This window comes from Pristiophorus japonicus, chromosome 14 (assembly GCF_044704955.1).
Source record: "Pristiophorus japonicus isolate sPriJap1 chromosome 14, sPriJap1.hap1, whole genome shotgun sequence".
Classification (NCBI taxonomy): Eukaryota; Metazoa; Chordata; class Chondrichthyes; family Pristiophoridae; genus Pristiophorus; species Pristiophorus japonicus.
In genome coordinates this window covers 107,116,018-107,131,007 of record NC_091990.1, presented here as the reverse complement: position 1 = coordinate 107,131,007, position 14,990 = coordinate 107,116,018, and the positions used below count along the sequence as shown (strand labels likewise).

General features: G+C 44.1%; 1 protein-coding gene across 5 annotated transcripts in view; it reads left to right on the top strand.

Moving 5' to 3' along the window:
• The window catches only part of usp47 (ubiquitin specific peptidase 47), a 196,550-nt gene that overhangs the window by 104,098 nt on the left and 77,462 nt on the right, over positions 1-14,990 (top strand). For 4 of the 5 annotated variants that reach the window (XM_070899458.1, XM_070899457.1, XM_070899456.1 and 1 more), the window contains 5 exons: positions 1,485-1,598; positions 3,240-3,390; positions 8,433-8,529; positions 9,832-9,977; positions 10,094-10,173. In XM_070899458.1, coding sequence (XP_070755559.1) covers positions 1,485-1,598; positions 3,240-3,390; positions 8,433-8,529; positions 9,832-9,977; positions 10,094-10,173 — 588 coding nt within the window. Of the gene's footprint in view, positions 1-1,484; positions 1,599-3,239; positions 3,448-8,432; positions 8,530-9,831; positions 9,978-10,093; positions 10,174-14,990 lie in introns of those variants that run through there. The other variant, XM_070899459.1, reaches the window with a different exon arrangement.

The following is a 14,990-nucleotide window of genomic DNA, read 5'->3' as shown; positions in this document are numbered from 1 at the left end:
CCCACTGGAAACATCCTTCCAGTCACAAAAACATCCATCAACCATTACCCTTTGCTTCCTGCCTCTGAGCCAATTTTGGATCCAACTTGCCACTTTGCCCTGGATCCCATAGGCTTTTACTGTCGTAACCAGTCTGCCATGTGGGACCTTATCAAAAGCTTTGCTAAAATCCATATACACTACATCATATGCACTGCTCTCATCGATCCGCCTGGTTACCGCCTCAAAAAATTCAATCAAGTTAGTCAGATATGATCTTCCCTTAACACATCTGTGCTGTCTGTCCCTAATTAATCCATGTCTTTCTAAATGTAGATTTATCCTGTCCTTCAGGCTTTTTTCCAATAATTTTCCCACTACTGAGATTAGGCTGACAGGCCTGTAATTACTTGGTCTATCCCTTTCTCCCTTCATAAACAAGAGTACCACGTTAGCAGTCCTCTAGTCCTCTGGCACCACACCTGAAGGCAGAGAGGATTGGAAAATGATGGTCAATGCCTCTGCTAGTTCCTCTTTTGCTTTGCTTAACAGCCTGGGATACATTTCATCCGGGTCTGGGGACATCCACTTTCAAAGCTGCTAAACCCCTTAATACCTCCTCTCTCTCTATGTTTATTTCATCTAATATTTCACATTCCTCCTCCTCAATAGCAGTGTCTGCATCGCCCCTCTTGTTTGTGAAAACAGACACAAAGTATTCATTAAGAACCATGCCCACATCTTCTGCCTCCACACACACATTACCCTCATGGTTGCTAATAGGCCCTACCCTTTCTTTAATTATCTTTTGCTCTTAATATATTTATAAAACATCTTTGGGTTTTCCTTGATTTTACTTGCCAATAATTTTTCATGCTCTCTCTCTGCTTTCCTAATCTTTTTAATTTCACCCCTGGACTTTCTATACTCCTCTAGAGATTCTGCAGTATTTAGCCCTCGGTATCTGTCATCAGCTTCCCTTTTTTTCTTTATCCTACCCTGTATGTCACCTATTTTCTTAAAGGGCACATATTTGACCTGCACCCTACGGATCTCCTCCTTGATTGCCTCCCACTGCTCTGACACTGATTTACATTCAAGTAGCTGTTGCCAGGCCACTATAGAGAAATCACCTCTCAGTTTAGCAAAAACAAGCTAGGCTTCTCCAGTCTATCCATGTAACTGTAATCCCTCATCCCTGGAATCATTTTCGTAAATCTGTTCTGTACCCATTCCAAAGCCTTCATGTCCTTCCTAAAGTGTGGTGCCCAGCTGGGGCCGAACTAGTGTTTTATAAAGGTTTAACATAACTTGCTGGCTTTTGTACTCTATGCCTCTATTTATAAAGCCCACGATCCCGTATGCTTTACTAACTTTTTTTAACCTGCCACCTTCAAAGAATTGTGCACGTATACCCCTGGGGGTCTCTGTTCTTGCACCCCCTTTAAAATTGTACCCCTTAGCATGTATTGTCTAAATGTAAACTTTATTTTGTCCTGTTTCAGAGCGCCCTGGATTACACTAGTGAAAAATCTCTCATTGATTCTGGATTTGAAGCAGGAAAGAAAAACTTTCTTCATCTTGGAGATAAAGATGGTGAACAGCCCCAGCTTGCATCGGTAGGTGGACTCTCCCTTTGCTCAGGGCTTAATTCTAATCCTAGCTGACTTAACATTTTGAATTCTCTCCAGCTTTCCAGTTACGTCCTCTTCAACTCTTTTTTTTTTTTGTGACTCCTCTACTAATACAAGCAAGTAAACCTTTGCCAGCATTTCAAAGTGTTCATTGTATGTGTAATGCTTTGAGAGCTGGAAAGATCTAATGAGGAATTGTGCAGAATGCACATCTTGCCTATATCACTCCAACCTACTGAGAGGTTTTCTGAGCTTGCATACATTGTTAAATCTTGCGTGTGGGGTGGGGGAAGAGAGAGAGAGGGGATCTACTTGGCAGTTGCTGTTTTCTTGAATAACCACAATCTGGGGGAAAAAACCCTCAAGAACAACAGAAATTGTAGCTCTTGGTTCGAGGCCTGGGATTTATAACTAGTGCTTTACTTCATCCCCTTGGCATCCAAGCTACTTCATTAAAATGAACTGATCAGGTGGGAAGAACAGTGGCAAATAAAATTCAATCCGGAGAAGTGTGAGGTAATGCATTTGGGGAGGACTAACGAGGCAAGGGAATACACATTAAATGGTAGTACACTGAGAAGTGTAGAGGATCAAAGGGATCTTGGAGTGCATGTCTACAGATCCCTGAAGGTAGCAGGCCAGGTAGATAAGATGGTTAAGAAGGCATACGGAATGCTTGCCTTTATTAGTCAAGGTATAGAATACAAGAGCAGAGAGATTATGCTTGAACTGTATAAAACACTGGTTAGGCCGCAGCTACAGTACTGCGTGCAGTACTCGTCACCACATTACAGGAAAGACGTGATTGCACTAGAGAGGGTACAGAGGCGATTTACGAGGATGTTGCCAGGATTGGAGAATTTTAGCTATGAGGAAAGATTGGATAGGCTTGGGCTGCTTTCTTTGGAACAGAGGAGGCTGAGGAGAGACTTATTGAGGTGTTTAAAATTGAGGGGCCTAGATATAGTGGATAGGAAGGACCTATTTCCCTTAGCAGAGGGGTCAACCGTGGGCATAGATTTAAAGTAATTGGTAGGAAGTTTAGAGGGGATTTGAGGCGAAATTGTTTCACCCAGAGGGTGATAGTGGGTCTGGAACTCACTGCCTGAAAAGGTGGTAGAGGCAGAAACCCTCACCACATTTAAAAAGTATTTGGATGTGCACTTGAAATGCCGTAACCTACAAGGCTTACGGACCAAGAGCTGGAAAGTGGGATTAGGCTGGTAGCTCTTTGTCGGCCGGCGCAAACACGATGGGCCGAAATAGCCTCCTTCCGTGCTGTAAATTTCTATGATTCTATGAAAACTGGTACTGATCTGTTCATCTGCCTGGAGAACAGAGTGTTCCTGATACTAGACAGGAACTTTACTTCTGAATTACTGCTTTGTGTTAAAATACAAATTATCAAATGGTAAAATGTTAAAAACCGAACATTACGAGAATTTTTGTGGATTACCAAAAAACAAAAATCCATCTCCTTCAGTTTGATTTTGTGCAGTGACAGTTTACTTTTTGTAATTAAATTATTGCTGTGCACCCTCTTAATGTATGTTTCAATGTTGATCGCCTTAATCATTTGTAGGCCAGTAGGAAAGTACATAATGTGAGCATGCTATATCTCTACAGGATGAGTCTGGTACAATAGAAAGCAGTGGACACGATGACAGCACTCAGGAAAGGATTATTGGCCCTCAGCTGAGGGACAGCACTGTAGGCTGTGGAGAATACAGCAGTCAGACCTACTCGTACTCTCCTGTCCTGGGAAAGTCAGAAACTGGTGAGTGAGTGAGTACTGGCCAACAAACGTCCTCTGTCTGAAAACCTGTCTTTCACAGTAAGTTTCTCCTTTTACATCACTCTACAATCTTTGTGGAAAAGCTATTTACTTACAAGAAATTTGAAAAATAATGTGAATATTTACATGGAATTGAGGAGCAATTCTGATTAGATGGAAATCCTGCTTAAAATCGTATGTTTTAATTGAGCTGTGGGATCTGCAATAATCTGGGCGTCCACATGGGTTGGAAACCTTGTGTTCCCTCGTGTGATTTACTCATAGAAGACCTTTTACTCGCATGGAGGATTGCGAGACGGGTGGGGGGGTGCGGTGTGTGAGGGGCGCAGTGGGTGGGGGGGGCGAGGGGCGCATTGGGTGGGGGAGTGAGGAGTGCAGCGATGTGGGGAGGGGGGTGGAGGAGTGGTTGCTGTTAAGTATTTGACCTAGTTGACGTTGGGTGTGCTTCCTTGAAAGGTTGTTTGGTTCATTTAAATTTATCTATGTATATGGAAGACTCTTGCATTTTTTTTTAACTTTCTTCAAATGGGCATGTATTGTTCAGTTAGCGGCATCAAGATAGAGGTGCAGTTTTGCACTTACACCAGGTTGTGTTGGTATAGAGAGTGGCGAAGTTATTTCCTCACGGTAGCCTGACGAGTGTACGTTCTGTTCCTGAATCGTGTGCTGTGACTGGAGATTGCAGAACTGTAGGATTTCCCATTGCCTAATGCACTGTCTCAACGACTTCCTGCTTCTCCACTCATCTCTTCTCTTGTGACCGACCTGACCCACAGCAGGTGTGTGTGTGTGTGTGTGTGTGTGTGTGTGTGTGTGTGTGTGTGTGTGTGTGTGTGTGTGTGTGTGTGTGTGTGTTCGAGAAGCTCGCTTTATATTTTCCGCCCGTTACGGCCTTGATTTCTATAGTGAAAATCTTAGCTTATTAATACTACTGTTTGATTAACATAAAGTTCACTGGACATAGGTTTAAAATAATTGGTAGAAGGTTTAGAGGGGGTTTGAGGAGAAATTTCTTCACCCAGAGGGTGGTGGGTATCTGGAACTCACTGTCTGAAAAGGTGGGAGAGGCAGAAACCCTCACCACATTTTAAAAAGTACCTGGATGTGTCCTTGAAGTGCTGTAACCTACAGGGCTACGGACCGAGAGCTGGAAAGTGGGATTAGGTTGGGTAGCTCTTGGTCGGCCGGCGTGGACACGATGGGCCGAAATGGCCTCCTTCCGTGGTGTAAATGTCTATGATTCTATGCTTGTAGATTATCCCAGCGCCAGATTTCCTGTAATGTGAGTGGGTAGCTCGCTATATGTCGGTATAGCGAAGCAAGATCCGTCCCTCCAACATCCAGGAGTTAACCTTCGCCAGGGATCCAATTGGAAGCAAAAAAGACTGATTGTCCTTCCCGTTAAACCTCAAAGGGGACCAATAAGGATCCGTAGCTTCCCGATGAAGTAAAAATGGGACAGCGCTACTGGGAAAGCAGCATACCTGTGCTTCAGCGACATTCTCCTGGAGCCCCCTTCTGAGCAGACAAATGGCTGACACGCAAGATTTCAAAGAGAGAATGTGCATTGATAGCGCAACTTCCATGTCCTCGGGAGATCCCGCAGCGCATCACAGCCAATGAAGTGCTTTTCATAGAAGCATTGAAATTTACAGCACGGAAGGAGGCCATTTCGGCCCATTGTGTCCCCACCGGCCGACCAAGAGCTATCCAGCCTAATCCCACTTTCCAGCTCTTGGTCCGTAGCCCTGTAGGTTACGGCACTTCAAGTGCACATCCAGATACTTTTTAAATGTGGTGAGGGCTTCTGCCTCTACCACCCTTTCAGGCAGTGAGTTTCAGACCCCCACCACCCTCTGGATGAAGAAATTTCCCCTCAAATCTCCTCTAAACCATCTACCAATTACTTTAAATCTATGCACCCTGGTTATTGATATCTCTGCTCAGGGAAATGGGTCCTTCCTATCCACTCTATCTAGGCCCCTCATAATTTTATACACCTCAATTAAATCTCCCCTTGTCCTCTATTCCAAAGAAAACAAACCCAGCCTATCCGATCATTTCTCATAGCTAAAATTCTTCTGTCCAGGCAACTTCTTCGTAAATCTCCTCCCTAGTGCAAACACAGTGACGCACAGTCACTGCTATGCAGACAAATCTGGCAGCCAGTTTGCACAATATCCCACGAACAGCAATGAGATAATTGTTGAGCTGTTTTGGCAGTGCTGCACGAGAGATGAATGCTGGCTAGAACGTAGGGCGGGAGGGGGTGATGAACTCCCTGCTGTTCAAATAGTGTGATTGGATCTTTTACATCTGCTTGAACAGGTAGACGGGGCCTCGGTTTAATGTCTCCTCTGAAAGCTGGCACCTCCGACAGTGCAGCACTGCAAAGTTTAGTTAATATGATTCCCTCCTCTCCTGTGCAAACATATTCCCACTCGGTACATTGAATAAAATAAAATCTCGTGAAGGAAGCTTTTTCTGCTTACAAGTTATTTAAATCCAAATTAAGTGTGGCATGTTGAACACTTGCACCCAACTGTAGCTGAATGATGCATCATGTGACTTGCTGGCTATTTTGTTTCAGTAAAGGGAGATTTCAAAGGTCCAAGTTCCAGCAGTCGACATCTCCATTCAGCAATGCAACTCAAAATAGTGCCAGTAAAAGCACGGAGCAGTCACCTCTATAGTGCTCTTTATAGATACCGCACAGTGCAGCATTTGTAAAGCATGGGAGCATCATTTAGTGGTGGAAGGGATTTTTTTTTTAACATGCAATCATTTAAAAAAAAATTTAGTCTCCCTAAAGTTAAAAGGATTTAACAAGATCATTGATTAACTTACCTATGTGATAATTGCAAGCAGATGCATTCATCCAATGTTACATGTTATCATCATGTACAAGTTCCCTGAGCCCCAAAGACGTAGTCATTTTTTAAAATCCATTGATATGTTCATGGTACCAATGACATAGGTAGAAAGAGGGATGACTTCCTGCAGGCAGTTTAGGGAGCTCGGAGAGAGACTAAAAAGGACGACCTCAAAGGTAGTAATCTCCAGGATACTGCCAGTGCCACGTGCTAGTGAGTATAGAAATAGGAGGATAGAGAAGATGAAAGGGTGGCTGGAGGGATGGTGCAGGTGGGAGGACTTTAGATTCCTGAGGCATTGGGATTGTTTCTGGTGGAGGTAGGACATGTGCAAGCTGGATGGGTTGCACTTCAACAGAGCCGGGACCAATATCCTCGGGGGGGGGGGGGGGGGGCGCGGCGGCGGGGGGGGGGGGGGGCGCGGCGGCGGCGAGAGTTGTTGGGGAGGAGTCTTCAAATGAGGCCATATGGGCTCAATTGAAGAACAAAAAAGGGGCGATCACGCTATTGGGAGTGTACTATAGACCCCCAAACAATCAGAGGGAGATAGAAGAACAAATACGTGGGCAAGTTGATGTCAAGTGCAAAACCTATAGAGCTGTAATAGTGGGGGATTTCAATTACCCTAATAAGTGGGAAAAAAGTAGTGTTAATGGTACAGAGGTTGCGAAATTCTTAAAATGCATTCAGGAGAACTTCTTTAGCCAGTATATGACAAGCTCAACAAGGGAGGGGGCGGTTCTGGACTTGATTTTGGAGAATGAAGAGGGGCAGGTGGAAGGGATATTAGTGGGAGAGCATTTTGGTGCTAGTGATCATAATTCAGTAAGATTTAGGATTGTTATGGAAAAGGACAAAGGTGGACCAGGAATAAAAGTTTTCAGTTGGGATAAAGCCATTTTTTGCTGAGATGGGATTTGGCCAAAGTGGACTGGAAACGGCTACTTGATGGTAAATCAGTGTTAGAGTAGTGGGAGGCATTCAAGGAAGAGATCCTGAGGGTACAGAGCAAGTATGTTCCTTTTTTTTTAGGGTGGCGCTAACAAATCTAGAGCCCCCTGGACGTCACGGGACATGCAGGGTAAAATAACGAAAAAAAGGGAAGCTTATGACAGATACCGAGAACTCAACACTGCAGAAACTCTAGAGGAGTATAAGAAATGCAGGGGTGCAATTAAAAAAGATATCAAGAAAGCAAAGAGGGAGCATGAAAGAATGTTAGCAAGTAAAATCAGGGAAAACCCAAAAGTTGATTTATAAATACATTAAGAGCAAGATGATAACTAGAGAAAGAGTGGGGTCTATTGGAGACCATAAAGGAAATCTGTGTCTGAAGGCAGAAGACGTGGGTATGATTCTTAATGAATACGTTCCATTTCTTTTTCATAAAAGAGAGGGGCGATGCAGACTTTGCAATGAGGGGGGAGGAGGAGGAGGAGTGTGAAATATTAGACGAGATAAACATAGTGAGAGAGTTAAGGGTTTAGCAGCTTTGAAAGTGGATACATCCCCAGGCTTGGATTAAATATATCCCAGGCTGTTAAGAGAAGCAAAAGAAGAAATAGCAGAGGCTCATACCATCATTTACCAGTCCTCTCTGGCTACAGGTGTGGTCCTAGAGAACTGCCAATGTTGTACTTTTGTTTAAAAAGGGAGAAAAGGATAGACCGAGTAATTACAGGCCAGTCAGCCTAATTTCAGTGTGAGAAAATTATTGGAAAGAATCCTGAGGGACAGGATAAATCTACATTTAGAAAGACATGAATTAGTTAGGGACAGTCAGCACAGATTTGTTAAGAGAAGATCGTGTCTGACTAACTTGATTGCATTTTTCGAGGAGGTAACCAGGAAGGTCGATGAGGGCAGTGCGTATGATGTAGTTTATATGGACTTTAGCAAAGCTTTCACATGGCAGGCTGGTTACGAAAATAAAAGCCCATGGAATCCAGGGCAAAGTGGCAAGTTAGGGATAGCACAGAAAGGTGGAGTTGAGTTAGATGATCAGCCATGATTTCGTTGAATGGCGGAGCAGGCTCGAAGGGCCAAATGGCCTACTGTTGCTCCTAATTCTTATGTTCTATTTTCTAAGCGTTAAGTTGAACTGCTGTATTAACATTTCAGGCATGACTGACGAGATTTTGTTTCTTCTAGGATATGTGGGATTGGTAAATCAAGCTATGACCTGCTACCTGAACAGCTTGTTGCAGACGCTTTTCATGACTCCGGAGTTCAGGAATGCACTGTACAAGTAATGTCTAACTCGATCATTTCTGTATGCATGGCCAGGAAAGGAATATGATTAGCCTTTTAAGTTAAACATGAGGTAGTGCTGCAGCTATAATGCTTAGAATTTAAAGACAGGGATTTACATCTCAATCCTTATCAAATTCCTCCATGGCCTCGCCCCTCCCAATCTCTTTAATCTTCTCCAGTTCTACACCCTTCCGAGATCTATGGACTCCTCCAATTCTGGCCTCTTGAGCATCCCTGACTTTAATCGCTCCATCATTGGTGGCTGTGCCTTCAGCTGCCTGGGCCCTAACCTCTGGAATTCCCTCCCTTATCCTCTCCACCTCTCTCCTACAGTATAGTAGCACTGTGGTTATGTTACTGGACTAATAATCCAGAGGCCTGGACTAATAACCTAGGGACATGAGTTCAAATCCCACCACAGCAGCTGGGAGAATTTAAATGAAAATCATTTCACTCCCCACTTGTGTTCTGTTACCTGTTGAGGGTATATTATGGTTACATTTAGAATATCGGATCCTGAGACCAGCTTTCAGCTGTAATCCTAGTGCGGATCCACACCTCACCCACATTATCTTGTAAAGCAACATTTATTTATTTTGTCTCAACAAACTTATTGATTAGCATATCGTAATCATACTTAATCAGTAGTTAATCGGGAAACGGTAGCATACTGGTTATGTTACGGGACCAGTAATCCAGAGGCCTGTACTAATGATCCAGAGACGTGAGTTCAAATCCCACCATGGCAGCTGGGGAATTTAAATTCAGTTAATTAACTAAATCTGGAATAAAAAGCTAGCATCAATAATGGTGACCATGAAACTATCGGATTGCTCTAAAAACCCATCTGGTTCACTAATGTCCTTTAGTGAAGGAAATCTGCCGTCCTTACCCGGTCTGGCCTATATGTGACTCTAGATCCACATCAAGGTGGTTGTCACACTGGGCCATTTCAGATGGCAGTTAAGCAGCAATCAGTTGTATTAAGGCGGCTCACCACCACCTGCCCGCCAGGGCAGTTAGGGATGGGCAATAAATGCCAGCCTTGACCGCGACGCCCACATCTCGTGAATTAATTCTCAGCCACATGTCACCACCCGGGATCATACCTTGGACCAGTAACCCTTCTGCTAGCAGTATTGGGGAGCTCCATGGCAGGTCCCTCACAAGAGAATGGACTCGCAGTCCCAAATCTTCTGGCCTAATGATTTTTAGATGCTGATGAGAATAATTTTGGAATGAATGTGTGGAGCTGCCGGCCAGTATATTGCTGTGGCTCATATGAATACATTTACAGGTGGGAGTTTGAAGAAATTGAGGAAGATCCTGTGACCAGCATTCCCTACCAACTCCAAAGATTGTTTGTCTTGTTGCAAACTAGTAAGAAAAGAGCAGTGGAAACAACGGATGTGACCCGAAGCTTTGGCTGGGATAGCAGTGAAGGTCAGCCGGATTTTAGGGCTAATTTACTCAAGTGTGAGTGTATGGGAATATATTCCTAATGTTGTTTAATCATGCGGTTTATTGAAAACTAATTATTACTGTTTTCCTCTCGCTAGCCTGGCAGCAGCATGATGTTCAGGAGTTGTGCAGGGTCATGTTTGATGCACTGGAACAAAAATGGAAGCAAACTGAGCAGGTAACTCCATATTCATTATAATTAAACTTCTACTGATTTTTTCGGCCTTATTTTGGGTGGGATGAGAATGAAACAATATTTTTTTTAATTTTCCACACTGTTTTTATTTATTTTTAATTTGTTTATTGCCCATCCCTAATTGCCCTTCAGAAGGTGCTGGTGAGCAGCCGCCTTGAACTGCTACAGTCCATGTGGTGAAGGTGCTCCCACAGTGCTGTTGGGGAGGGAGTTCCAGGATTTTGACCCAGCGACGATGGAGTGGCCAATATATTTCCAAGTCAGGATGGTGTGTGACTTGGAGGCAAACGTGGAGGTGCTGGTGCTCCCATACGCCTGCTGCCCTTGTCCTTCTAGGTGGTAGAGGTTGTGGGTTTGGGAGGTGCTGCTGAAGAAGCCTTGGCGAATTGCTGCAGTGCATCTTGTAGATGGTACACACTGCAGCCGGTGGTGAATGTTTAAGGTGGTGGATGGGGTGCCAATCAAGTGGGCTGCTTTGTCCTGGATGGTGTTGAGCTTCTTGAGTGTTGTTGGAACTGCACTCATCCAGGTAAGTGGAGAGTATTCCATCACATTCCTCACTTGTGCTTTGTAGATGGTGGAAAGGCTTTCGGGAGTCAGGAGAATATGCAGCCTCTGATCCGCTCCATTTGCCACAGTATTTATGTGGCTGGTCCAGTTAAGTTTCGGGTCAGTGGTGACCCCCAGGATGATGTTGATGGTGGATTCGGTGATGATAATACAGCTGAATATCATGGGGAGGTGGTTAGACTCTCGCTTGTTGGAGATGGTCATTGCCTGGCACTTGTGTAGTGCGAATGTTACTTGTCACTAATCAACCCAAGCCTGAATTTGTGACCCATCACCTCTGCTCATTGACCTGCATTGTCTCCTGGTTAAGCAACGCCTAGATTTTAAAATTCTAATCCTGGTTTTCAAATCCCTCCATGGCCTCGCCCGTCTCTAACCTCCTCCAGCCCCACAATCGCCTGAGATCTCTGCGCTCCTCCATTTCTGCCCTCTTGAGCATTCCCGATTTTAATCGCTCACCGTTGGCAGCCATGCCTTCATCTGTCAAGGCCCTAAGCTCTGGAATTCCCTCCCTAAACCCCTCCACCTCTCTCTCTTCCTTCAAAACGCTCCATAATACCTACTTCTTTGACTAAGCTTTTGGTCACCTGCTGAAGAGAGAGGGTGTCCTAAAATCAATTTGGTTAGAGTTGAGAAACAAGAGAGGTGCCATTACACTACTAGGCCACCAATTTGTGGGAAAGTTATAGAGGAATAAATTTGAAAGGAAATTAGAGATGCGGGAACTTCAATTATCTTAATACAAATTGAGATAGTAATCGTGCAAAGGGCAGAGAGGAGGAAGAATTTCTGAAGTGTGTTCAGGAGAAGTTTCTTGATCAATAATTTTCCAGCACAACGAGGAAGGAGACATTGTTGGATCTGGTTCTGGGCAATGAGATGGGTCAAGTAGAACAAGTGTCGGGAACATTTAGGGAACAGTGATCACAGTGTCATAAGGTTTAGATTAGCTATGGAAAAGGACAGGCAGAAATCTAGTGTAAAAATACTTAATTGGAGGGAGGCCAATTTCAGTGGGTAGAGAATGGATCTGGCCCAGGTAAATTGGGATCAAAGATTGGCAGGCAAGACTGTATCAAACTTTAAAGAGAAAATAATTCGGGTACAGTCGAGGTACATTCCCACGATGGGAAAAGGTAGGGCAATCAAAGCCAGAACTCCCTGGATGACGAAAGAGAGAGAGTAAGATGAAGCTGAAAAAGACAGATGTCAGGTCGAGAATACAAGCGAGAACCAGGCTGAATATAGAAAGTTCAGAGGGTAGTGAAAAAGGAAATGAGAGGGGCAGAGAGTGAGAGAATAGAATGGCAGCCAACATAAAAGGGAATCCAAAAGTCTTCTATAGACATATAAATAGTAACTGGATAGTAAGAGGAAAGATGGAGCTGATTACGAACCAAAATGGAGACCTACCCATGGAGGCAGAGGGTATGCCTGAGGTAATAAATGAGTACTTTGCACCTGTCTTCACCAAGGAAGAGGATGCTGCCAAAGTCATAATGAAAGAGGAGGTAGTTGATATACTCGATGGGATAAAAATTGATGAGGAGGTGCTAGAAACGTTGGCAGTACTTAAAGTATATAAGTCACCAGGACCGGATGGGATGTATTCTAGGATGCTGAGGAAGGCTTAGGAGGAAATCGTAGAGGTACTGGGCATAATCTTCCAATCCTCCTGGGATACGGGGCTGGTACCAGAGGACTGGAGAATTGCAAATGTTAAACCCTTGTTCAAAAAAGGGTGTAAGGATAAACCCAGCCACTACAGGCTAGTCAGTTTAACTTTGGTGGTGGGGAAGCTTTTAGAAGTGATAATCCGGGATAAAATTAACAGCCAGCACGGATTTGTTAAAGGCAAATCGTGTTTAACCAACTTGATCGAGTTTTTTGATGAGGTAACAGAGAGGGTTGATGAGCGCAATGCAGATGACATGTATATGGATTTCCAAAAGGCGTTTTATAAAGTGCCACATAATAGGCTTGTCAGCAAAGTTGAGGTCCATGGAATAAAGGGACAGTGACAGCATCGATACAAAATTGGCTAAGTGATAGGAAACAGAGTAGTGGTGAGGTGAACGTTATTTTTCGGACTGGAGGAAGGTATACAGTGGTGTTCCCCAGGGGTCGGTACTGGATCCACTGCTTTTCTTGATGTATATTAATGACTTGGACATGGGTGTACACGGCACAATTAAAAAATTTGTAGAAGACACACAACGTGGAAGTATAGGGAACAGTGAGGAGGATAGCGATAGACTTCAAGAGAACATAGACAGGCTGGTGGAATGGACAGATATGTGACCGATGAAATTTAACGCAGAAAAGTGCGAAGTGATATATTTTGATAGGAAGGGCGAGAAGAAGCAATATAAACTAAAGGGTACAATTCTAAAGGGGGTGCATGAACAGAGAGACCTGGGGGTATATGTGCACAAATCGTTGAAGGTGACGGCAGGTTGAGAAAGCTGTTTTTAAAAAAAAAAACATAAAAAACACTGCTCTTTAAGAAACATAGAAACATAGAAAATAGGTGCAGGAGTAGGCCATTCAGCCCTTCTAGCCTGCACCGCCATTCAATGAGTTCATGGCTGAACATGCAACTTCAGTACCCCATTCCTGCTTTCTCGCCATACCCCTTGATCCCCCTTGCAGTAAGAACTACATCTAATTCCTTTTTGAATATATTTAGTGAATTGGCCTCAACAACTTTCTGTGGTAAAGAATTCCACAGGTTCACCACTCTCTGGGTGAAGAAGTTTCTCCTTATCTCGGTCCTAAATGGCTTACCCCTTATCCTTAGACTGTGACCCCTGGTTCTGGACTTCCCCAACATTGGGAACATTCTTCCTGCATCTAACCTGTCGAAACCAGTCAGAATTTTAAACGTTTCTATGAGATCCCCTCTCATTCTTCTGAACTCCAGTGAATACAAGCCCAGTTGATCCAGTCTTTCTTGATATGTCAGTCCCGCCAGCCCGGGAATCAGTCTGGTGAACCTTCGCTGCACTCCCTCAATAGCAAGAATGTCCTTCCTCAAGTTAGGAGACCAAAACTGTACACAATACTCCAGGTGTGGCCTCACCAAGGCCCTGTACAACTGTATTAACACCTCCCTGCCCCTGTACTCAAATCCCCTCGCTATGAAGGCCATCATGCCATTTGCTTTCTTAACTGCCTGCTGTACCTGCATGCCAACCTTCAATGACTGATGTACCATGACACCCAGATCTCATTGCACCTCCCCTTTTCCTCATCTGTCACCATTCAGATAATAGCCTGTCTCTCTGTTTTTACCACCAAAGTGGATAACCTCACATTTATCCACATTATACTTCATCTGCCATACATTTGCCCACTCACCTAACCTATCCAAGTCACTCTGCAGCCTCATAGCATCCTACTCGCAGCTCACATTGCCACCCAACTTAGTGTCATCCGCAAATGTGGAGATACTACATTTAATCCCCTCGTCTAAATCATTAATGTACAATGTAAACAGCTGGGGCCCCAGCACAGAACCTTGCGGTACCCCACTAGTCACTGCCTGCCATTCTGAAAAGGACCCATTTACTCCTACTCTTTGCTTCCTGTCTGACAACCAGTTCTCAATCCACGTCAGCACACCACCCCCCAATCCCATGTGCTTTAACTTTGCACATTAATCTCTTGTGTGGGACCTTGTCGAAAGCCTTCTGAAAGTCCAAATACACCACATTAACTGGTTCTCCTTTGTCCACTCTACTGGAAACATCCTCAAAAAATACCAGAAGATTTGTCGAGCATGATTTCCCTTTCACAAATCCATGCTGACTTGGACCCATCATGTCACCTCTTTCCAAATGCGCTACGATGACATCCTTAATAAATAATTGATTCCATCATTTTACCCACTACCGATGTTTTCTCTCCCTCCTTTTTAAAAAAAAAAGTGGGGTTACATTGGCTACCCTTCACTCCATAGGAACTGATCCAGAGTCTATGGAATGTTGGAAAATGACTGTCAATGCATCCGCTATTTCCAAGGCCACCTCCTTAAGTACTCTGGGATGCAGTCCATCAGGCCCTGGGGATTTATCGGCCTTCAATCCCATCAATTTCCCCAACACAATTTCCCGACTAATAAGGATTTCCCTTAGTTCCTCCTTCTTACTAGACCCTCTGACCCCTTTTATATCTAGAAGTTTGTTTGTGTCCTCCTTAGTGAATACCGAACCAATGTACTTGTTCAA